At 31.6% G+C, this 25533-nt stretch overlaps 1 protein-coding gene across 1 annotated transcript; it reads left to right on the top strand.

Annotated features, from left to right (window-relative positions):
- Positions 1-690: 690 nt before the first annotated feature.
- Positions 691-7948, top strand: LOC142640565 (putative pectate lyase 5). Its single transcript, XM_075814715.1, has 5 exons — positions 691-1430; positions 1811-2095; positions 2188-2809; positions 3691-3896; positions 7636-7948. The coding sequence occupies exons 1-5, from the start codon at positions 1291-1293 to the stop codon at positions 7883-7885; spliced, it is 1503 nt and encodes a 500-aa protein (XP_075670830.1). The 5' UTR covers positions 691-1290; the 3' UTR covers positions 7886-7948.
- The last annotated feature ends 17585 nt before the right edge of the window (positions 7949-25533 follow it).

Here is a 25533-nt window from a genome sequence, read left to right as displayed (position 1 = left end):
GTATTTTTTTAAAAAAAAATAAAATAAAATTTAAGAGAAAAAGAAAGAAAAAAAGAACCCACTGACCAAACAAAAGATACAAATAAAAAGCAAAAAAAAAAAAAAAAAAAAAACAACAACAACAACGTGGAAAGTCAAAAGAAAAAAAAACCAACGCTACAGTGAAAAAGTCAAAAGAAAAAAAAGAAAAAAAAACCAGATAAGCGGAGACAATTTTGTCAAAAATTTTTTTTTTGAACTTTTCACTCTAATTTTCTCTCCAATTTGGAGAGATTGTATTTTGGAAGGAATGAGAGAAAACTTGTGAGTTCCACCACTTTTCTCCCCCTCCCCCGTTCAACTAAACAGTATAAAATGCAATTTTTCACCTTATTTTCCTCTTCTTATTTTTCATCTACCTATTTTCAACTCAAATTAATCATTTGACATAGACATACAATTTCCAAACAGAAAGAGGGCTTTTTTTTTTTTTGTCTGGCCCTTTTTAACTTGTAGGAGCGCTTTATAAAACTAAGGGCGCCCGTGTCTCCATTCTCATTGATTTACTTTTACCGAAACCAAAATTACCTAAACCTGGCTGGAATCTTGATTACTACTCTAACCTACAATCTTTTCTCACCAAGAAAGTTTTTGTCTAAATTCGAGAATGATTATTGTAATAAATCCTTCCCTTAAAGATTCTTAACGCGCAGACAAAGCTGAAAAACTAGTTTTACGGGTAAAGAAAGGGCTTCAACGTTTTGTCCATCTTTCTATTTCTTGCTCATTATCTTTTAGAATGTTATCTTTCTACTCTCCCTCGAATGATTACCACGCAAGGTAGGAATGTGAGCTACTGAGGGAGTGTGTGGAAGGGACAATTTGAATGAGAAAGAGATCCATTCTCTCTCCTCCTCCTCTTCCATTGTCTATGATACCTTAGCTATATATATATCAGAGGCACACCCACCTCGCCTTCTCTTCCTTTCTTCCCTGTTAATATAAAACATTAAACCCTCCAAAACCCTAACCACATTTTTAGATTATAATTATTGCTACAATTTGCAGCAGTAATTATTTATTATAATTATAAACCTGTTTTACTATATAAAGACATCACATTTTCCCAAATTTTGCAGCATCCTAAGTTGTTTGCTGCTGAGTCCTAGCTGTGCATTCAAGGGCAAGCCTTTAAGCTCTTGGGCAAGCCTTTAAGCTCTTGGCCAAGCCAGACACATCTCAAAGAGTCTGCTTTACAGTAGCTAACAACAAATCAAATAACCCACACACCATTATTATTGTTCCTTCAAGATGCTTCGTCCCACCTGCATTTTCTTTATATGTCTTCTCTTGAGCTCTTCTCCTTCTTTTCTCGCCAAAGCCATTATCTACAATCTCACCCTCCCTCACCAGCACCCTGACCCTGAAGCTGTTGTTCAACATGTACAAAGGTAACAGTCATGGTTGCAGTACTACACTACACCCAAAAACTCAAAATCCCCCACATGGGTTTTGCTCATTTGCTTGTTTCATTGTCTTTACATTCTAAGTTTGCCTCATTTTGAAGAGTTTAGTCTCAAACATGAAACATCCCCACCCACCTGGATTCTCCCCAATATTAATAAACCACAACTAGAAAAATCCAATCTTTTCTCATTACAAAGTCAAGTATTCACAAAATTTCAAGCATTTTAGTCCAAAACAACAAAAACCCCCCATCTGGGCAACCCTCATTTTTCTCTCATTTCAACATTTTTCACAAACAAAGCAGAGTATTAAAATTCCTTTCCCTCTGTCTCACCCTTCCTTTCTTTATGTTTTGCTTTTGCAGTAGCGTCAATGCCTCTATCACACGAAGACAAATGTTATCTCTCCAAGCAAAGGACAACCAACCAGCATGCCTCACCGGAAACCCCATCGACGACTGCTGGCGCTGCGACCCAAACTGGGAAAACAACCGCCAAAGACTCGCAGACTGTGCCATCGGCTTCGGCCGCACCGCACTCGGCGGCAAAGGCGGCCGGATCTACGTCGTCACCGACTCTTCGGATCGTGACGCCGCCAACCCCATCCCGGGCACTCTCCGCCACGCCGTTATCCAAGACGAGCCCCTCTGGTACTGCTCTCACTTAAAAACACAAAACACACACTCTCTCTCTCTCTTAGGCATTTTATCAAACACATAACAATCTACTTTTCTTTTGTCAGGATTATATTCTCTGCGGACATGACCATAAAGCTCAAACACGAGCTCATCTTCAACAGCTTCAAGACCGTCGACGGCCGAGGCGGGAACGTCCACGTGACCGGCAACGGCTGCATCACACTCCAGTACGTGTCCAACATTATCATCCACAACATCCACGTGAACCACTGCAAGCCCTCGGGCCACACAATCGTGCGGTCCTCCCCGACCCACGCAGGGTGGAGGGGCGTATCGGACGGCGACGGCATCTCCCTGTTCTCCGCGCACCAAATCTGGATCGACCACTGCTCCTTATCGTACTGCGCGGACGGATTGATCGATGCAATAATGGGGTCCACAGGGATCACTATCTCCAATAATTATTTCTCGCACCACGACGAGGTCATGCTGCTGGGTCACAATGACCAGTACACGATGGATTCGGGGATGCAAGTTACGATCGCTTTTAACCACTTCGGTGAGGCGCTGGTGCAGCGTATGCCTAGGTGTAGGCGCGGGTACATACACGTGGTCAACAATGATTTCACGCAGTGGGAGATGTATGCGATTGGTGGAAGTGCTAATCCTACTATTAATAGTCAGGGTAATCGCTACACTGCTCCCTCTGATGAAAATGCCAAAGAGGTAATTTCGTTATTTTTTTTAATTGGTTGGGTTTTTATCTTTGTTCTGATTGGTTGGTGTGAAATGGGTTTAGGGGGGGTTTGTGGTTTGTGAAAAGGGAAATGATTGTTTAATGATATTTGTGATACAGCGTGAGACCCACATGGTCACCTTTTTGGGTTTCTGTCTGTAGTGTAATTGAATAATTAGCTGTGGCTGGATTATCCCACTTGCAGAGGTGGCGCCTGTGTTTACGCGCCGCTCGTCGTCGTTACTGCATTATTTTTTTGGGTCGTTTGCATAGGGAGGGGGTCAGTTGGATTTGTGAGAAGATTTGCGCAACAAGTATGGTATGGCCACTTGGACTGGAAAAAATTGAGCAGCTGACTTGAAGGTCTTACCTTTTTAAGGTTTTGAAATTGAGGCCGGCTGCCGTTTGACTTGGAGAAGTATTTGGTATTAAATGATATTATGTTAATAACATATTAACAAAAAAAATAATTATAGCATTATTTGATAGTTATAGAAATGACGCTTACTTGTTAGTCAAACAATTTTCATGTATCCCTACAATTAGTTAATTACTATTTAGAAATTTGAGAATTTGGAAACACTGTGTCGTTTAGGAAATGGGTCCAGCTTTCTAAAAGTGTAAAAGATCTGAGTGGACCAGGGCCTCAAAGCTAAAGGGAGGTTATGGCGAGAAAAGACCGAAACAATGTCAGTGTATACACACACTACAGAGTTAACAAGTCCATTTCCATCGATAGAAACATAATTGATAATTCATCCTTTTACTTCTTGGAGTTACTAGCAACAAAACTGTACTGTCAGCGCGTGGGTCCTAAATTCACATCATGTATTATACGCTGGCTTTATGATGATTTTGATTTGGTTGATAGGTGACAAAGCGCGTGGACACAGACGAGGGAGAGTGGACAGGGTGGAACTGGAGGACAGATGGGGACATAATGGTAAATGGAGCATTCTTCGTACCCTCAGGCGCTGGGGCCAGTATCCAGTACGCCAAGGCATCCAGTGTGAATCCCTTCAACGCTGGACTCATTAACCAACTCACCATGAACGCCGGCGTCTTCGGCGGGGCCAGGTACGTGCTCCGATGATCCCACCACCATCTCACAACCATAAATTATAAGGTTTTAGGGTGGACAAATAACGTAGTCTACTATTCTACTAAAAAAACTCATTTATTTAAAATTACTTGAATAAAAAAATTTTTAATCAAAAATTGACTACTAACTCAATCATTAAACAAGGAAGGATTTTTTAATAAAATAGTACAAGTAATGTGTTACACACTACTGTAACTTTTCACCACTATTATTTTCTACTTAAACAGAAACAACTGCACTACCTGTCAAAGTAAGTATACGTTTGATAAAGTTGAAACAACAGTTTACGGTCTCTAAGCGCTGAAAACTGCGGGCTCAAAAAGAAAAAAAAAAAAAAAAAAATTTTGATTGGAGCGTTTAACAAAGCATAATTTTGATGTTTCAAAAGTTAAACACTAAATCGAAAGAGCCACGTGATATTGACTTTTTAAAAACAATACAACCAATCACTGATAAGTGTATTCATGTCGTATCGAATATTATATCTAATCACCCAAAAAATTCTGTCCATTTTTAGTATAGGAAATTACTTATTAATATTTTTTATTTTACATATTTATTTTTTAAAATATTTAGTGAGGGTTTGGTATATAATTTCAAATAACAATTTTCAGTTTTTAAACAATATTACACATATTTTTATATACTTTTTCACTTACATATATTTAATAAAAAACATTTTAAAGTTAAAAATTACATGTATTGTTTAAAAGAAATTTTTTATTAAAAATTTAAAAAAATTAGTCATTTAAAAAAAAAAATTTACAAACATAATCCTTTTATAAATACCGAAAATAGTAAAATACACTTCTTCCTGGAATTACAAACATACCCCTTAAACCTAATTACTTGTTGTCCATCCTTTTTGAACTTTTGCTCTTGGACATTGTCAGAGGAACAGGTTGTTGTTAGTTGGAAATACTTCCAATTATTTTTATAATTTCAATTTGGCTCTTTTTTTTTTGTCGCTTTTTTTTTTTTTTTTTTATCGCTTTCATGACCTGGGTTTTCGCTAAAAACTCACTTTAGCAGCACTAAAATAAGGGTGTATATGTCATTAAAACAAGCAAAAAAAATTGTAAGTTACAGAGTGTGGGTCTTTTCATCGGTGCACGTGATGTTTCAGGCATTGGGAATCTCGCTGACGAATCAGCCTTTCAGTTCACTTGTCTCTTTTTAGTTTTTAGTCTTTGCCTTTGTCTTCCCCAATCCCTACATGGATGCTTAGCAGTATAGCACCATATCTTTTTTTCTCATTGGTAAATACACTTTTTTTTTTTTTTTTTTTTTTTTTTTTTTGCGTTTTGTTTTGACTCTTTTGACCTAAGCATGTGGTCTGGACACTGGTACCCACCAGGATGTCAAAAGCCTTTTTCTAAGGAGAAAATTTAGGATAATTTTGCCAAAACAGTTTATTTAGCTTTTTAGAGTGTTTTAAATGATAAATAAGGGTTGTTGGGTAAAAATTATATTTGTCGGTTTATTTTACTACCTAATTTATTTTTGCTATTATTTATAGGTTTTATTGTACTTTTAAATATTATTTATGGGTTTTATTGTAATATTTCAACTAATTTTTACTTTTATTTATGTTATTTTTTGTAAAAAATTTTCAGTTTCAGCAAAATATGCGGATTCCAAATAAACTCCTAAACTTTGAAAAAAAAAAGTTTTAAAAAATTTATATAAAAATTATAAGTTAAGAGTTGAGCTTATAAGTTTTAGACAATTATAAGTTTTCGTTTGGCAAAATTTATTTCGGTTGAGCTCATTTTTAGGTCCCCCACTTATCTTTAGGACAATACACTAAAGTCAAATTTCCCATGTGGTATGTAAATACCAAGCATCTTTTTCATTACAAAAATCTATATATAAAGTTGGGAGAGAGAGAGGTGGGGTATAAGTATAAACACGTTTATGAGACGATACAAAAAATATTATTATTATATTAAACTTCAAAGAAAATTAGTGAGGATTAATTTGTTGTCTTTATTAATCTCAAAGTTTAATTTTCTATTTTTGAACTTACTTTGTTTAATTTGTTGCATTTTTAAATTATAAGTTTAAAATAAAAATATTTTTCTAATAAATCACAAAGTTTTTATACAAAAGAAAAAAAAGACACCAAAAAATATCAACAATATGGTATTAATGCGTACAAACAAAAAAGTACTGAAATTACTTTCTTTTTTTTTATCTGTCACTTTAAAAATTGGTTGCGGACGTCATTTTTAAAGGGAAATAGAAAGAGAGGTGGGTGCATGCGTGGAAACAGGGAAAAATGTGAGTTGAAATCTGAGAGTGTGATCAGTGAGTAGGACAGTCACAGCAGGCCATGTTCCGGTACATGTGTTTGTAGGGAGAGAGGTGAGTCAGTTTATTCTTTTCTTCTGCTTTCCAGCCCGAAAATGTGGGGCCCTCGTTATATATTTATCAGAACTTTTGGAGGCCCATTCTGATTTTGATATACACCAGTAAATAGACAAGACAACTACGCTAGCTGCTTCAGTATTGGGAAAGGGGCTTTTTTCTGTGAATTTATTTGCTGTATCCCATTCCTCTCTCTACTACTTGTCTATTTTATTATAGGCTTTTTTGATCCAGCCGAGTTTATGGGTAGCTGGCTACTAATTACTAATTAGTGTACCGTGCTCATTAACAATTATTAGTAATTAGTATACAAAATCCAACAAGATTTGAATATGGAAATTCATTATGATGTTTGATTCAAAACTCAAGTTGTAGAACAATTGACCATTTATGTTTCCTTGTTCCTAAATTATAAGAGTGAGCGTAATATTATATCTGTTTTGGCATTAGGAGGAAGTAGATTTTTAACTATAGAGTTTAGTAGAAGAGCTTTTTGTTGTATAGAGATTTTGATTAAAAGCTCCAAATCTCAACTTTAGCTGAAGGACCCCATTAAAGCTATTTTTTTAGTGGATTGCCAACTTTTTCGAATTGGAGCTTTAGTTCATTTTGAAGGATATGGACCCATTAAATTTGAAGCTATTTGTAGACTATTGCCAAGTTTTGTAAAGAATTTTGGAGCTCTTAAAACTCTTCTTTTTTAATGGTTGTGCAATCTGCAATGGGCCTTAATCTCTTACGAAACTACCTTTTCTTTAAGTAGGTAATTCATATCTTCAAATAGAATTTTCAGCAAAAATTGATTTGTTTCCATGTTTAAATAAATTGTATTGTAATGTAACCAATGATTCTAATAGCATTGTTGTAACTTTAAAGGTCTTCTTCAAGAATAAAATATTTGAATGATACCTGTACAATTCTATACACTTTTTTTTTTTTTTTTTTTTTCAAAATTCAGGCCCACATAGCAACTCTTTATCCCCCTATGAGGTCCCATTCCTTTTCCCTCAATTTGCCTATTTGCTTGTTCATTGGGACAATAGACATGGCTACATGGATTTTGATTGGACTTTTGAACCAAATTTTGATAGTCAGGAATTTGGTTGTGTCCAGGGAATGTAGGACTTGAAGGAAGTCTAATTCTCAATTATTTAAAAAACTCTCAACAAACTCTTATCATATTCAATTAATTTTCGTTGAATATTTGATATCCCAACTACTAACAACTTAATTCTAATTATTACACTCTCTCTCAGCAAAATATTCTAATTATTACACAGAATATTGTATGTCTTTATATTGTGTCATATATTTTATTAATTTGTATTTAAAAACATTGTGCAGAGATGGGCAAGATAGCAGTGAGCCTATCTCAAGTGGGACCAGCCCCGGCGGCACCAGCAGTGGCGATGGTGGGTATAGCGACGGAGGGAGTGGTGGCTACTTTGACATGATATTCAGGAACGCGGCGGCACCGCCCGCATCATCTGCTATTACTTCTACAATCATCTTGTCCCTTCTCGTTATTTTAATTTTGTACACTATTACCAACCATGGTGTCCTATTATCCTTACCATTATTGTTATCATTATAGTTGAAAGAAAAAAAGGTAAATTATATTTAATGATGAAAAAAAAAAGGAAAATTGGGTGATGATTTTTTTTTTTTGGTCCCACATATTGATATTGATATTATTATTATTATTATTATTATTATTATTATTATTATTATTCATGGATAGATCTTATTATTATTATTATGGGTTTGATTAATGTAAGTCTTAAGGGTAGATATGACAAATGTTCGGGTCGGGTCAATTGGGTTGTGGATTAAATATAGGCCGTGTTAAAAAACGAGTCATTTTTAACGAGTTAGGCAATTTGAGTTGTGAGTGGGTTCCGGCGGACCTGTATTCTACATTTTTTTAAAAAAAATGCCAAATTTTTAAAGAGAAAAAATCAAATCAATCAAGTAAATAAACTACATATAATACCTTCTTCTTTTTTTTCATTAAGTGGGTACCTACTATTATTCAATTATAGTGTTATTATTATACATGTGAAGGGAAAAAAACAAACAAATCAAAAAACTTGAAACTCTTCAAATCCATCCAATTCTAATAGTTTTGTACAAGACTAAAATTCTTTACAATTATGATAACAAAATATTCTACTTTAATAACTTACAAGCATAATGTTTATAATTACGAATTTACAATTTAAGTGTTCGTTTGGCACGATTACATTTGCTAACTTATTTTACTATTCAGCTCATTTTTGTTACTATTCATGGGTTTCTTTTTACTTTTTTGTATTATTCATAAGTCTCACTATACTATTTCAGCTAACTTTTACCGGTGAAAATGACCAAATACCACTATTTTCATAAAATTATAGCAATTAAACACTGGTTCGGAACTAAATGGGAATCTACCACTTTTTGTGTACCTGAGCTCACTAAACTCGAGTTTAGTAAACTTGAGTTCTTAGTTTCTTTCCACCTTGGCGCTACTGACCTGGAATTTGTGCAATTAAAAAAAATAAAGTGGTACTTGAGCTTGGTAAACTCAAGTTCCATGCAACACAATACTTGAGCATGCCAAGCTCAAATTCTTTGTAAATAAAATTCTAGTTATTTTTTTTCTATGGTACTCGCGCTCACCAAGCTCGAGTTCCTTGTAATATGGAACTTGAGCTTGGTAAACTAAAGTTCCTTATAATTTTTTTTTTTTTTGGATAATCGACAAATAAACATAAACATAAAAATAAGTAGTTTTTTTATGGTTTTATTTATTTAAATAGAAGCATTGTAAAATATAGAGATTTTAATTTCAAAACATGAATTTGTAAGCCACTCATACCCCTTGTTCATTCATTTTTAACACACTCATCAATTTCTTACTTTTCGGAAGCATTATGGTCAAATTGGTTAAAATATTGGGGTTACAATGAGAAATTAGAACAACATGTAAAAGAAAATTCTTACTCCATTTTTAGCCATGGGCACACTGAAAGAAGTTTAAGCTACATATTGTTACTTTATCAATCCTGTTTGGAATTACCATATGGTCAAATGATTCATAAGTATTGCAGAAAGAGTGGACCACTCGGATATAAAGAAGAACTTAAGCTTTACCACATGTGGATATGTAAGTTCTTGACTTGCAGAGTTTCTAAGAGGAATGTGAAACATTTTTTTTTTTTTGTATATCTAAATGTTTGGCTGATGATGTGAAAGTCGCTTTGGTAACTTTTTTTCTTTGCGAGTTGTAGCACCCCATGTTTAGATATTATTCACTATTTTCTCATAATACACCTCCTAAAATTGTGTTCTCTAAATTTAAAAGCCAAATCTGTATGCTTTTTCATGTTTAAATTTCACAATAATCGAATATGTTTTTTCTGCATTGATAAAATATGTTTCTACATTAATAAAATTTGCTCTCTGCACATCATGTTTACTCTATATTCAAATCTGCTTACTACATTCATAAAATTTGTTTTCTCATAAAAATTGTTCACTATTTTCTGTATAAACTATTTCAAGCATTCTACATAAAATTATTTTTTGTTCAGCATTATTTAAAAAATTGTTCACTCTCTTTTCAGCATAAATTATTCTCTATTTTCTCATAAAAACCTAGTGAAATCGTGTTTTCTAAATTTAAAAGGCAAATCTCAATGCTTTTGCATGTTTGAATTTCACAATAATCAAATCTATTTTTCTGCATTGATAAAATCTGTTTCTACATTATTAAAATTTGCTCTCTTCACATCATGTTTACTGTATATTCGTATCTGCATACTGCATTCATAAAATCTGTTTTCTGCATTAATTAAAACTATTCATTGTTTTCTCATAAAAACTGTTCACTATTTTCTGCATAAACTATCTCTAGCATTTTGCATAAAATTATTTTCTGTTCAGCATTACTTAAAAAATTGCTCACTATCATTTCTGCATAAATTATTTTATGTTCACTATTTAAAAAATTGTTCACTGTTTTCTCATAAAACACCTCTTGAAATTGTGTTCTCTAAATTTAAAAGCCAAATTTGTATGTTTTTTCATGTTCAAATTTCACAATAATCGAATCTGTTTTTCTGCATTGATAAAATTTATTTCTACATTAATAAAATTTGCTCTCTGCACATCATGTTTACTATATATTCAAATCTGCTTACTGCACTCATAAAATCTGTTTTCTACATTAATTAAAATTGTTCATTGTTTTCTTTTAAACATTGTTCACTGTTTTTTGCATAAATTGTTTTTAGCATTGGCGTGGTTATTGCACTTAAATGGTTTTTGTGTTTTTTAAAATATGTAACATATGAATAATGGACAAACTCCATGAAAGCAAAATGAATGATTCATATAAATAACCTAATGCTAAATGCCTTGAATAAATCCAAAGAGTAACTAATAATCCTACTATACAGACAAAAGTAGGTATTATGCTGTTTTTGGATGAATCATATAGTCCTAAGGTTGTATGTAAACATGTTTATTGTATGTAAACATGCAGCGAACGGTGAATAATTTTATGCCGAAAAAATAGTGAAATTTTTTTCTAATAATGCTGAACAGAAAAAAGTTTTTATGCAGAATGCTAAAAATAGTTTTTGTAGAAAACAGTGAAACAGTTTTAATTAATACATAAAATAGATTTTATGTATGCAGTAAGCAAATTTGAATATACAGCAAACATGATGTAGCACCAACTGTGGCATGAGTAGTTTTTTGAAGACACGTCACCAGCCTGCTGCTATAGCACCAACTGTAGTCATACACACCACATGCGCCAATAGATATTGTTCACTTTTTTCTCATAAAATACCTCTTGAAATTGTGTTCACTAAATTTAAAAGCCAAATCTGTATGTTTTTTCATGTTTAAATGTCACAATAATCGAATATGTTTTTCTGCATTGATAAAATATGTTTCTATATTAATAAAATTTGCTATTTGCACATCATGTTTACTGTATATTCAAATTTGCATATTGCATTCATAAAATTTGTTTTCTACATTAATTAAAATTGTTCATTGTTTTCTCATAAAAATTGTTCATTGTATTCTGCATAAACTATTTCTAGCATTCTACATAAAATTATTTTCTGTTCAGCATTATTTAAAAAATTGTTCACTTTCTTTTCTGCATAAATTATTCTCTGTTTTCTCATAAAAACCTAGTGAAATCGTGTTTTCTAAATTTAAAAGCCAAATCTGAATGCTTTTTCATGTTTGAATTTCACAATAATCGAATCTATTTTTCTGCATTGATAAAATCTGTTTCTACATTAATAAAATTTGCTCTCTGCACATCATGTTTACTGTATATTCGAATCTACTTACTACATTCATAAAATCTGTTTTTAGCATTAATTAAAACTATTTATTGTTTTCTCATAAAAATTGTTCATTGTTTTCTGCATAAACTATTTCTAGCATTCTGCATAAAATTATTTTCGATTCAGCATTATTTAAAAAATTTCTCACTCTCATTTTTGCATAAATTATTTTATGTTCACTATTTTCTCATAAAACACCTCTTGAAATTGTGTTCTCTAAATTTAAAAGCCAATTTTCATGTTTAAATTCACAATAATCGAATCTGTTTTTTTGCATTGATAAAATTTGTTTCTACATTAATAAAATTTGCTCTCTGCACATCATGTTTACTATATATTCAAATCTGCTTACTACACTCATAAAATCTGTTTTCAGCATTAATTAAAATTGTTCGTTGTTTTCTCATAAACATTGTTCATTGGTTTCTGCATAAACTGTTTTTAGCATTAACGTGGTTATTGCACTTAAATGGTTTTTGTGTTTTTTGAAATATGTAACCATATGAATAATGGACAAACTCCATAAAAGAAAAATGAATGATTCATATAAATAACCTAATTTTAAATGCCTTGAATAAATCCAAAGAGTAACTAATAATCCTACAATACAGACAAAAGTAGGTATTATGCCTTTTTTGGACGAATCATATAGTCCTAAGGTTGTATGTAAACATGCAGTGAACGGTGAATAATTTTATGTAGAAAAAATAGTGAATAATTTTTCAAATAATGTTGAACAGAAAATAGCTTTTGTAGAAAACAATGAACAATTTTTATGAGACAATAGTGAACAGTTTTTATAAATACGGATAACAGATTTTATGTATGCAGTAAGCAAATTTGAATATACAGTAAACATGATGTAGCACCAACTGTGGCATAAGTAGTTTTTTAAAGACACGTCACCAGCCTGCTGCTGTAGCACTAACTGTAGTCATACGAACCACATGCGCCAATAGATATTGTTCACTGTTTTCTCATAAAATACCTCCTGAAATTGTGTTCACTAAATTTAAAAGCCAAATCTGTATGCTTTTTCATGTTTGAATTTCACAATAATCGAATCTGTTTTTCTGCATTGATAAAATCTGTTTCTACATAAATAAAATTTGCTCTCTGCACATCATGTTTACTGTATATTCATAAAATTTCTCTCTGCATTCATAAAATTTGTTTTCTACATTAATTAAAATTGTTCATTGTTTTCTTATAAAAATTGTTCACTGTTTTCTGCATAAACTATTTCTAGCATTCTGCATAAAATTATTTTCTATTCAACATTATTTAAAAAATTGTTCACTCTTTTTTTTGCATAAATTATTCTCTGTTCACAGCATAAATTATTCACTGTTTTCTCATAAAACACCTAGTGAAATTGTGTTTTCTAAATTTAAAAGCCAAATCTGAATGTCTTTTCATCTTTGAATTTCACAATAATCGAATCTATTTTTCTGCATTGATAAAATATGTTTCTACATTAATAAAATTTACTCTCTACACATCATGTTTACTGCATATTCAGATCTGCTTGCTGCATTCATAAAATCTGTTTTTTGCATTAATTAAAACTATACATTGTTCTCTCATAAAAATTGTTCACTGTTTTCTACATAAACTATTTCTAGCATTCTGCATAAAATTATTTTATGTTCACTATTTAAAAAATTGTTCATTGTTTTCTCATAAAACACCTCCTGAAATTGTGTTATCTAAATTTAAAAGCCAAATCTGCATGATTTTTCATGTTTAAATTTCACAATAATCGAATATGTTTTTCTGCATTGATAAAATCTATTTCTACATTAATAAATTTTCTCTCTGCACATCATGTTTACTGTATATATGAATCTTCTTACTACATTCATAAAATCTGTTTTCTACATTATTTAAAATTGTTCATTGTTTTCTGCATTAACTATTTCTAGCATTCTACATAAAATAACTTTCTGCTCAGCATTATTTAAAAAATTGTTCTCTCTTTTTTGCATAAATTATTCTCTGTTCACAGTATAAATTATTCACTGTTTTCTCATAAAATACCTAGTGAAATTGTATTTTCTAAATTTAAAAGCCAAATCTGAATGTCTGTTCATCTTTGAATTTCACAATAATCGAATGTATTTTTCTGCATTGATAAAATCTGTTTCTACATTAATAAAATTTGCTCTCTGCACATCATGTTTACTGCATATTCAGATCTGCTTACTGCATTCATAAAATCTATTTTTTGCATTAATTAAAATTATTCATTGTTCTCTCATAAAAATTGTTCACTGTTTTCTGCATAAACTATTTCTAGCATTCTGCATAAAATTATTTTATGTTCACTATTTAAAAAATTGTTCACTGTTTTCTCATAAAACACCTCCTGAAATTGTGTTATCTAAATTTAAAAGCCAAATCTGCATGCTTTTTCATGTTTAAATTTCACAATAATCAAATCTGTTTTTCTGCATTGATAAAATCTATTTCTACATTAATAAATTTTCTCTCGGCACATCATGTTTACTGTATATATGAATCTGCTTACTGCATTCATAAAATCTGTTTTCTGCATTATTTAAAACTGTTCATTATTTTCTCATTAAAATTGTTCATTGTTTTTTGCATTAACTATTTCTAGCATTCTACATAAAATAATTTTCTGTTCAACATTATTTATAAAATTGTTCTCTCTTTTTTTTGCATAAATTATTCTCTGTTCACTGCATAAATTGTTCACTGTTTTCTCATAAAACACTTAGTGAAATCATGTTTTCTAAATTTAAAAGCCAAATATGAATGCTTTTTCATATTTAAACTTGACAATAATCAAATCTATTTTTTCGCATTGATAAAATCTATTTCTACATTAATAAAATTTGCTCTCTGCACATCATGTTTACTGTATATTCAAATCTGCTTACTACATTCATGAAATCTGTTTTGCATTAATTAAAACTATTCACTGTTTTCTCATAAAAAAATTTCGTTGTTTTGTGCATAAACTGTTTTTAGCATTGGTGCGATTATTGCACTTAAATGGTTTTTGTGTTTTTTTTAAATATGTAACCATATGAATAATGGACAAACTCCATGAAAGAAAAATGAATGATTCGTATAAATCACCTAATGGTAAATGCCTCGAATAATTCGAATTTTTTAAAAAGTTCGAATTAGTTGAATGTAGAAATTCAGGTAAAATTGATGGAAAATCAATGAATGTACCATCGTGAATGTGTACATAAGATGTACAGATAGTCTAGACATGTTGAGAAATTTGACTTCGTTGAGTGTACAAAAGAATGAAAATTCAATGGAAAAGTATGTATGTTAGATGTACAGATCCTATGAATTTGTTTAAAAATTTGAATTCGTTGAATGTACAAAACTTTGAAAACTCAAGGGAAAATTGTGTACATTAGATGTACAAATAGTACAAATTTGTTGAAAATTTTGAATTCGTTGAGTGTAAAATCGTGAAAATTCAAATGAAAATTGAAGAACATACCAAATTGAGTAAACTCAATGGAAAATTAATTACATTAGATGTACAAATCATCCAAATCTGTTTCCAAATTTGAAGTTGTCAAATGTACAAAATCGTGAAAATTCAAGAGAAAATTGTGTACATTAGATGTACAAATTGATCGAATTTGTAAAAGACAAAATTTATTCGTTGAATGTATAAAATCTTAAAAGTAGAAACTTATATTGTGTAAATTAGATGTACAGATAGTCTGAATTTTTGGAAAAGTTTGAATTCGTTAAATGTACAAAATCGTGAAAATTAAATGGAAAACTATGTACTAATGTATTGATCATCCGAATTTCTTGAAAAATTCAAAATCGTTGAATGAACAAAATCGTGTAAACTCAACGGAAAATCAAAGAACGTACCAAATCGTTGAGCAGCACATGCAGCATTGCGAACATCAGTGTAGCAATGGTGGACAACTCATCATGGATGCTTCTCATAATCTGTGACTATTGGTTAGAAGTAATAGCACTTGGGTACTTCTAGTCAGGGCTCAACAGTGCCAAGCTATTTATTATCTTTGGTCATTTTCATGGATGCTAGTCAAAACACTCTTCCCATAATTTGTGACTACTGGTTAAAAGTAATAGCACATGGTAAAGCCATCTTGAACCCTGAAACTGAGCTGTCAAGCAATCACATCTCATAAATATGTACATTAAAAGCATCACTTTGCTCTCAGAACCATCACTCTTACAAATTAAGTAGCCATACAGCTTGAAACATTGAAATATCTCTTGTAATCGTAGCCAATTACTGTTACGCTGCAGATTTTGAATACATATTTACTCGACTGTTCGATCAAACATCGTGGTCATATACGTTTGATTATGGGAGCTAATGGTGGACATAACTCTCCCCAAAAATTGATGCATAAACTTTCCAAGGATGCTCTGCATCCTTGAAAACGATGCATTGCAAAGGGTTGCATATTTGTGTATTCACGTGGCGAGTCCTTGCTTTAGGAGACATATGGTTTTTTTTCGAAAGAGTGGTTGGTCTGTGTGGTTTGGATGAGTCTGTATGTATTGAATCTATTAAATTTTGCTACAAGTAATGTACAATAAATCTAATTTGGGTGATAATTGTTATGTGTGTAACATTTCAAAAACAGAATATTGGAAACATCGACATATCTAACTGGAGGCATTTCACTTCCTAAGGTGTTTCATACATTACAAAGCAGAGGACATTGTCTAACCAAAGCACAAGAATCATATGTAGCAACAAAGAACAGCAGAGAAAAAATGAGCAAGTGATTTCATATAAACTTAGCCAAAACTAATGAATAGTTAATCTTTAAATTTGCAAAAGTTGAATGTACATAATCATCAGTTGTCAGACATGAACAACAACATCTAATGTTCATAGGTAGAAATTTTTGGAAATCATCATTGCTTAAATCTAAGAAGTTTGAAATATCTTTTTCATCATCTAACGCAGTAACTTCATTAATAGACTTGATGGCTTTAGATGCTTTCTAGCTTTTTGGATTGCATGAAAACGGTCTAATCGCCTTTGCATTTGATTGTTCTCTTGTTCAAGACAAGCAAGTATGTTGGCAGGTTCATCTCTAGGTAACTCGACTGAGCATGCCTTACGAACTCATAACTCATGCCATCAACAATACACCTCCACTCACACCTCTTCTCGTATAGGGTTGACCATGGTGGTTTTGCCACGGTGAACTCTATTGCAGTGGTATTTGTACTTAGTTTTGTAGGTTTGCCGACAGTAATGTGTCCAACGCTTCCAAGACTCTCGTACGTGTATATTGGCATATTAACGAAATCTCTCTTCTTTCCAACCTATTTCCCTCTATAGTGGTCTGTGTATATTTGTAGTTGTTGATCTGCTGGAACTTGTGATAATCCATTTGTTGAAATAAATCCAAACTTGTTTCGCATTGTACGATTTGATGTTGAGGAGTTGCGACTCATAACTTAGTCAATCTACGAAGTTAGTGGGATGGAAATAAGATCATTATTGTAGTGCATTTATAACCTCATTTTATGTTCCAAGCATTATAATTTCAATTATTAGGACTTGTCATATCAATACAGGCTGGAAAAACACTACATGAACAGGATTTTAAATGTTCCCAATGTCACAGTGAGATTTGAAGATGTGGGTGGTAGTTGCAATGTTCTTGAACAGAGCATCATACTTAATTGACACGGTGCTATGTCTCTGGCACCAGGGTACAATTATTCATATATTTAAGTATTCACATGAATATGGATGATATGATTGGACATTGTGTGAAACAGTGCTGAGTTGTTGAGCAGCATGTGTGAAACAGTGGCGTTTGTTGGCGCATTTTGTTCGTATGACTACAGTTGGTGCTACAGCAGTAGGCTGGTGACGTGTCTTCAAAAAACTACTTATGCCATAGTTGGTGCTACATCATATTTACTGTATATTCAAATCTGCTTACTGCATTCATAAAATCTATTTTCTGTATTAATTAAAACTGTTCACTGTTTTCTACATAAACTTTTTTTAGCATTTTGCATAAAACTATTTTTTGTTCAGCATTATTTGAAAAATTGTTCACTGTTTTTTCTGCATAAATTATTCACTGTTCATTGCATGTTTACATACAACAAACATGTTTACATACAACCTTAGGACTATATGATTCGTCCAAAAGGCATAATAACTACTTTTGTCTGTATAGTAGGATTATTAGTTGCTCTTTGGATTTATTTGAGGCATTTACCATTAGGTGATTTATATGAATCATTCATATTTCTTTCATGGAGTTTGTCCATTATTCATCTGGTTACATATTTTAAAAAAACACAAAAACCATTTAGTGCAATAACCACGCCAATGCTAACAGAGGATAATTTATGCTGAAAAGAGAGTGAACAATTTTTTAAATAATGCTGAACAAAAAATAATTGTATGCAGAATGCTAGAAATATTTTATGCAGAAAACAGTGAACAATTTTTATGAGAAAACAATGAACAATTTTAATTAATATAGAAAAAAAAATTATGAATGTAGTAAGCAGATTTGAATATACAGTTAACACGATGTGCAGAGAGCAAATTTTATTAATGTAGAAACATATTTTATCAATGCAGAAAAATAGATTCGATTATTGTGAAATTTAAACATGAAAATGCATACAGATTAGGCTTTTAAATTTAGAGAACACAATTTCAGGAGGTGTTTTATGAGAAAACAGTGAACAATATCTGAACATGGGGTGCTACAACCCGCAAAGAAAAAAAGTTGCCAAAGTGACTTTCACATCATCAACCAAACATTTAGATATACATAAAAAATGTTTCACATTCCTCTTAGAAACACTGCAAGTCAAGAACTTACATATCCAGATGTGGTAAAGGTTAGGTTCTTCTTTATATTCGAGTGGTCCACTCTTTTTGCAATACTTATCAATTATTTGACCATACGATTATTCCGAACATGATTGATAAAGTAACAATATGTAGCTTAAACTTCTTTCGGTGTGCCGATGGCTAAAAATGGAGTGAGATTTTTCTTTTACATGTTGTTCTAATTTCTCATTGTTATGCCAATATTTTAACCAATTTGACCATAATGCTTCCAAGAAGTAAGAAATTGATGAGTGTGTTAAAAATGAATGAACAAGGGGTATGAGTGGCCTAAAAATTCATGTTTTGAAATTAAAATCTTTATATTTTACAATGCTTCTATTTAAATAAATAAAAACGTAATTTTTTTTTTTAATGTTTATGTTTATTTTTTGATTATCTAAAAAACAAAAGTTATAAGGAACTCGAGTTTACCAAGCTTGAGTTCCATATTACAAGGAACTCGAGCTTGGTGAGCTCAAGTACCGTAGAAAAAAAATAACGAGCGTTTTATTTACAAAGAACTCAAGCTTGGTATGCTCAAGTATTGTGTTGCATGGAACTCGAGTTTACCAAGCTCGAGTACCATATTATTTTTTTAATTGCACAAATTCTAGGTTAGTAGCACCACTGTGGAATGAAACTTGGAACTCGAGTTTACTAAAGTCGAGTACCATTTAGAACTCGAGTTTAGTAAGCTTGAGTACATAAAAAGTGGTAGATTCTCATTTAGTTTCGAAACAATGCTTAATTGCTACAAATTCCTGAAAATGGTGGTATTTGGCCATTTTCACTAACTTTTACTTTCATTTACAGTACTTTCAGTAAAATGTTTTCAAAATCTGCAAAATAAGCAGATTCCAAATAGACCCTAAGAAAGGGATAGATTTGAAGGAGTACAAAAAGTGTATATTTTAAGTTTACACATTCAGTTTCAAAGTTCAATAATGATATGGACTTTTTCTTTTAGTTTAGTTTTGTTCTAGTTAGACTTAGTGTTAGTAACTTAGTCCTAGTATTTAATTTTGCTACTTAGTATTTAACTTAGTGTTAGACGTTATTAGTAGAGACGTGTAGTTATAGATGCTTTTGCCTTTCGTATAGTTTTTTTTTTTTTGGTTGCTTTTTATTAACTTCTTTTAAAATAATTGGGGGAATGGCCACTGCCATTGGTTGCTACTAAATGGCTAAGTAGTGTCAATGCAGTGTTGTGCCTTTATATCTAAGCACCTAGCACCTTGGCATGTAGTCTAAATATTTTTTAGGGAAAAAAAGTTTAAATATGGGTGGGCCGCATTGCATTGCATTGCATCTGCATGCCAAGGTGCTAGGTGCATGGACACAAATGCACAACATTGCAATGACACTACTTAGCCATTTGGCAGAAAAGTGCTGTGCTGTTCCTTTGTGTTTATTTAGGACAAAATATTTGGGTTCGGGTCATCAAATTTTGGCCCGTTTTACCATGTCTACTCAAGGGCACATTAATCATCCATTTTAGAAAACTTTTTTATGGAAAATTGAAAAAGTTACCAATTTTTTTTTACAGCTTTTTAAATTTTCCATAAAAAATTTTCTAAAATGGTTTATTAATGTATTATTTAGACCTTGGTGAATTTTAGCATTATCAAATTAACTTTATTAAATTAACCAATTATGAAATTTCAATTGAATTTCTTTTCTTTTCTTTTTTTGAAAAATTTTCTTCAATTTATGTTTACAATAAACAAATCACCATATAATATAAAGTGCACTAAAATAAATACCATAAAACAATTTATTTACAGAGTTAATAGCCGAAGGATGAATTCAATAGGAAAATCACTTTAAGGTTTGTTAGGAACCCAAGGAAGATTCCATTACTTGAATTGATGCTTTTATATAATTGAAAAAAAATAGAGAAATTATAACGAATGTTCTTAGAGAAATAGTTAGTGAATCATTTTTTTTTAAAAATTATGGTAAAAGGAAAAAAAAACAATTAATATTATGGGCACCCGTTAACAATACCCATTAAAATATAACGCTCTGTTTGTTTTAGCATCAACGTTTTCCGGAAAATGGTTCATTTTCTAAATAGCATTTTCTAGAAAATAATATCATTTTCCAGTGTTTGGTAATGACCTTAAAAATGAGCTTGAAAATGTTTCTGGTGTTTGGTATGCAAATTTTTATTTTTATTTTTTATATTTCTTGTGTAATTTAAAACATGTGTATTATGTAAACCAACTAATGTAATCAATATAAATAATAATAAAAAACCAAGAATGAATTTGGTTTTCATACTAAAATTTTGACAATAGATACAATCAAAATTAGTTGTCAAATTTTCATGATCTCTACCACTCATCTTGCTCATATATATGGACAGGAACGTCCACATACACACACACACACACACACATATATATATCAACCATTTGTCTATATACATAAAATTGACAGGGGAATACATCTTTAATAAGTACAAATAACAATAACTTTTAATTGTCTACTCTTTTTGTTGGTACACTAATTGTCTACTATGGTCAACCACAAGTCTTTAATATTACTTAAAATTATGTATTTTTATAATGTATTTACATTATATATCATCACTACATAGTATATGTATAATGTATCTATCAACAAAAAAGATTATCCTATGTAAAAGCAATTTAGAGCCATATAGGCACCATGTTTAAAATTTTCGTCTTTTACTTCATTCTTTCTTTCTTTCTTCTTTTTTATTTTTTTAGTACTTTTATGTGCAAAAAAAACTTTTACCTAGAATCCATCAAACCAAAAAAATTTTAGAGAAAAAATAAAATTAAGTTTGAAATTCAAAGTAAAGAATTGAGATTTTGGTAGAGAGGAATAAAATAATTACTGTTGCAAATATGTTCTCTTTTGCAAGTTGGTAGAGAGAAATGAAATAATTACTGAGCAATGAGGGAAAAAAAATCTAATCAGAGAACTGTGTTATAAAGGAGAAGAGAAATATGGAGAGAGAGAGAGAGAGAGAGAGATCTATGGAAGAGGAGAGACCAGAGTTAGTGATAGTGAAGGTGTGAGGAAAAAAAAAAAAAGGGAAGAGAGAAAGAGTGAGAGAGCGTACCGTGAGAGAGAGATTGTTTTCCAAAAAAAAAAAAAAAAATTGAAAAATAACCTAAAAAAAACAAACCTTATTTTTATTAGGATTTTCCATTGACCAGTTTTTTTTTGTGCTACCAAATACTAGAAAATGTGGAAAACTATCTTTACAGAAAGTTTTCCAACAAAACAAACAGAGCGTAATTATATTCTTAATTCCATGATTACTTATAGATGTGACCCCACACTACCAACTTGCAAAAGAGGACATATTTGCAAGTCTCTTGCACTTTTCTAATTTAAAAATTCTTGTAAGAACTGCATTTGTGACTTTAAGGGCCATCTTGAAGATTCTTCTTCATGTAATCCATAGAGAAGGCAATGTCACTTCAGCTTTGATTACTAGTCCAGTTCTCAATAATTCAGTTTTTACATTTTCTCTCCAGATTTTCAAATTTACCTTCTCAAAAATTTAAAACAGACCAATCTATCTGATCCGGCTTTCGAGATCTTGGTGTGAAATCATCATCATTATAAGATCCAATTCCTTTTTAGCTAAGCTTTGTCACATAGTACTTATGTGGGTTTTCCCACGCATCACAATAACTAACAATGCTTGGGTTCTTTTTGACTTAAAGCCGCAAATTCTGACATTTCTAAGTTGATTTTGGCTCTACTATTTTTCTTTCTTTTTTTTTTCTTTTTTTTGTTGGGAAAATCAGTTTGATGATGTTTGGATTCAGGTAATGCAATGCACAAAGGTAGACCTCATTAAGGGATAACAAAATTGAACAAGAAAGGTACGAATAATAAATAGGATAGGATATGTGTGGATGATGTAGGCATTTTCGGCTGCCAAGTCAGTTTCAGAGGCCTTTCATTAATCAACCTTTTGTGTCATTTTGATTTTTGTGTGGTTCCTAAGTAATAATAATGTAATTTAACATGTCATGTCTCCATTGTCGGAGAAAACTGCCAAACCGTCCACTTTGGCCTATGCATTTTTATAATTCATTGTGTTTCTTTCAATCTCTCTCTCTCTCTTCTATCCCATAGTCGCATCTCTCTCAAGCACGCTATTGTCTACGTGTTTATTTGACTGCTTTGTGTTTTGCACCAGAGTATATGATTATATGAATGTTAATTATTAGAAAAAAGAAAGTGGGAAACAGAAATTTAGGATTTTTAACATGGTGGACTACAAAATCTTCTATATGGTCTGTTCTGTTACTCTCTAAATTTTAGTAGAACAGTACATTGTTATTAGGTAAATGACCATGTACATTTTAAAGCGATGTAATATTGGATTTTCTGACAAAAAATGCGACTTTATGTAACATGTCCTTGTAACCTAAGTATTGATACAAAACTTTCCAATAGAAATGAGCATCTTGGTGACTTATTCCAATGGCTCTAGCTGGTGACTCATATGGCCAATTGGAGAGTAATGGTATTTCATTTTGAAGGCATAACATCCCAGTATATTCTGTTTGGACAAATTCCATTGGTTGTAATTTGCATACAAGCCCAGAGAGAGAGAGATGTTAGTGTAAAATAGTTACGATTGATCGTACCATAATATGGGTGTACAGTTGTACCTTCACTTATGCAATAATTCTCGCTTGGTAGATGGTGTTGCTTTATCAATCTACAGTAGATAATATATTTAACATGAAGTTGGTTCTTAAATAAAAGAGAAAATATATTGGTTAAACTTAGGATTGAGATCAGGTGCAACACCCACCTGATGCAATTGTTATGAATAGCTGGAATTTAAGGTTGCAAAAAACAACTTTAAATCTCAACCATTGAATAAAAAAAATGATAAAAAGTAAGAATAGTAAAAAAATGTTGTGAGAGGGAGGGGGTTAATCGCACCGGATCTCAATCCATTAAACTTATCTTTTCACAAATAAATGTCTATTACCAAGAGTTATGAAGAAGTCTATAAATGCTAGAATTCATCATTTATTCACCAAATTAGATTTTCTCTCTCTATTGTTGTGTTGGTGATTCCTACCTTAACGGAATTAATATCCACACCATTGGGACCAACTAGAGAGAGAGAGACCATGAATTAACAAGAATTACAAAGGGAGGAACTAGCAAGATTTTGTCTTGCTTGTTAAATGTTATAGTGGTTGCATTATCACTACTCATGAGTGAGCCCATTATATTCTTGCAATAAAGATTGCATATAGTCTTAAGATATTTAAGCCATATGGACCCTAGTTTATTGGTGATCCGCTATATTTTATCAATTCTCCGCATAAGACATGTTGCAAGGAATAGCTTCTAGGGGTTCAATCAATGTTTGTTGGGCCACGGTTAACATTAAGTTGCAATTTATAATACAATAATGTCAACATTTAATGGGAGGCTGGGAGTATATGCAACTGCGAGTTTCACTGACTAGGGTTGCAAACAAACATGGTTGTTTATGAAACTTTTGGATTTGGTTAGAGGGAAACAGTTGTGTATCTGACCATATTCATTTTTGGGTTTAATTATTGTAGAAAGCCACCTTTTTTTTTTCTTTTTTTTTTATATATATATCGTAAGTGTAGAAAGCCACCTTAAACAATGAATTCTTGCACTCTGCACCTAAAATATAAACTTACACTCACCACCCAAAATCATAACAAAATGAGACAAATAAGGTTGTTGTTTAGCAAAATAATAATAATAACAAATGAGACAAATTACACCCTACAGAAAGTAAATTGTCTGTTTTACCCTTCCATTCAGTTAATGGACCACATTAACCTTACAAAAAAATTACTTTGACTAAAATGCCCTTAATTCTAATTACTTCACCCAAACTCATAATCATTTTTAAAAAATCACTCTCCCTCTCTCAAACTCTCTCAAACTCTCATCTATTGTTGTGTGCTTAACTTGATCCACACTGAAAAAACTCCGTACAGTGATATATTACCAATAATCTAAATCCAAAGAGACATCGATCTCAATGACAATCAAGTGAATGGTTTCAAATTAACTCTAATGCCTTAGAGCTCAATACAGATGATTATATTTCAGTGTGAATGGAGGATGTTCCTACACATCTTAATGTTGTAATCTCAATTGATTTGGCTGCTCTTGCTTAATAAAATTACAGCTTTCTTCTCAAAAAAGAAAAAAAAAATTGCATTTATCAAATAACTTAGTACAAGCATGAACCAAAATAATAAATTTTAACTACATGGGCACTTCCTTCGTTCCTCCTTCATCAAATCCTAGCTGCACAGCGACGAAGGAAATGTTTTACAGAGCATTGAAATCACACAATCAAAATTAAATTATTAAAAATTAAATTTATAAGCATACTCAAAACAAGAGCACAATAGTAAATAATAATAATAACTAAATAAATAAATAGATAAATAAAATAATAAATAGTAACTATCAATTAAACAATAATAGCTATTATCTTGAAAGACTCCAATGATGCTTCTATACAGAGATGGTCCAGATGGATTATTAAATGGAGAGAAGGTCTATAGCAAAGGACTTCTTTTAATGTGAATTGGAGAAGAGTATGGCTATTCTGCCCATTTATTTTAGGCAGGATTGAACCCACCCATTATACACGTTCACAACCATAGTTGAAACCTCCAACAAGACACTTGAAAGCTATTTTTATTTGATTTTCAAAACATTTTCTATTCTCTCGAATCTGTAAATATTTTACTATCGATCCTTTAAGGGTAAACATTTTCAGTCCCAAAAAACTTGTTTTTCCTGGTCAATCGATTTCAGATTGACAATATATATATATTTGGCACATCAAACTTCCATAATCGAAAAAAGAAAAAGAAAAAACGTTTAACACCAAAACAAATAGAGCCTAAATTTTCTCAGTTTCATATGCAAAGAAACAATCGTAAAATTATATCATAAATGCAACCAAAAGGGGAAAACCAAAAGGCTTTGAAAGGAAATAATCAA

Source organism: Castanea sativa, chromosome 6 (genome assembly GCF_040712315.1).
Source record: "Castanea sativa cultivar Marrone di Chiusa Pesio chromosome 6, ASM4071231v1".
In the NCBI taxonomy this organism is placed as follows: domain Eukaryota; kingdom Viridiplantae; phylum Streptophyta; class Magnoliopsida; order Fagales; family Fagaceae; genus Castanea; species Castanea sativa.
This window is presented reverse-complemented; position numbering and strand designations above follow the sequence as displayed.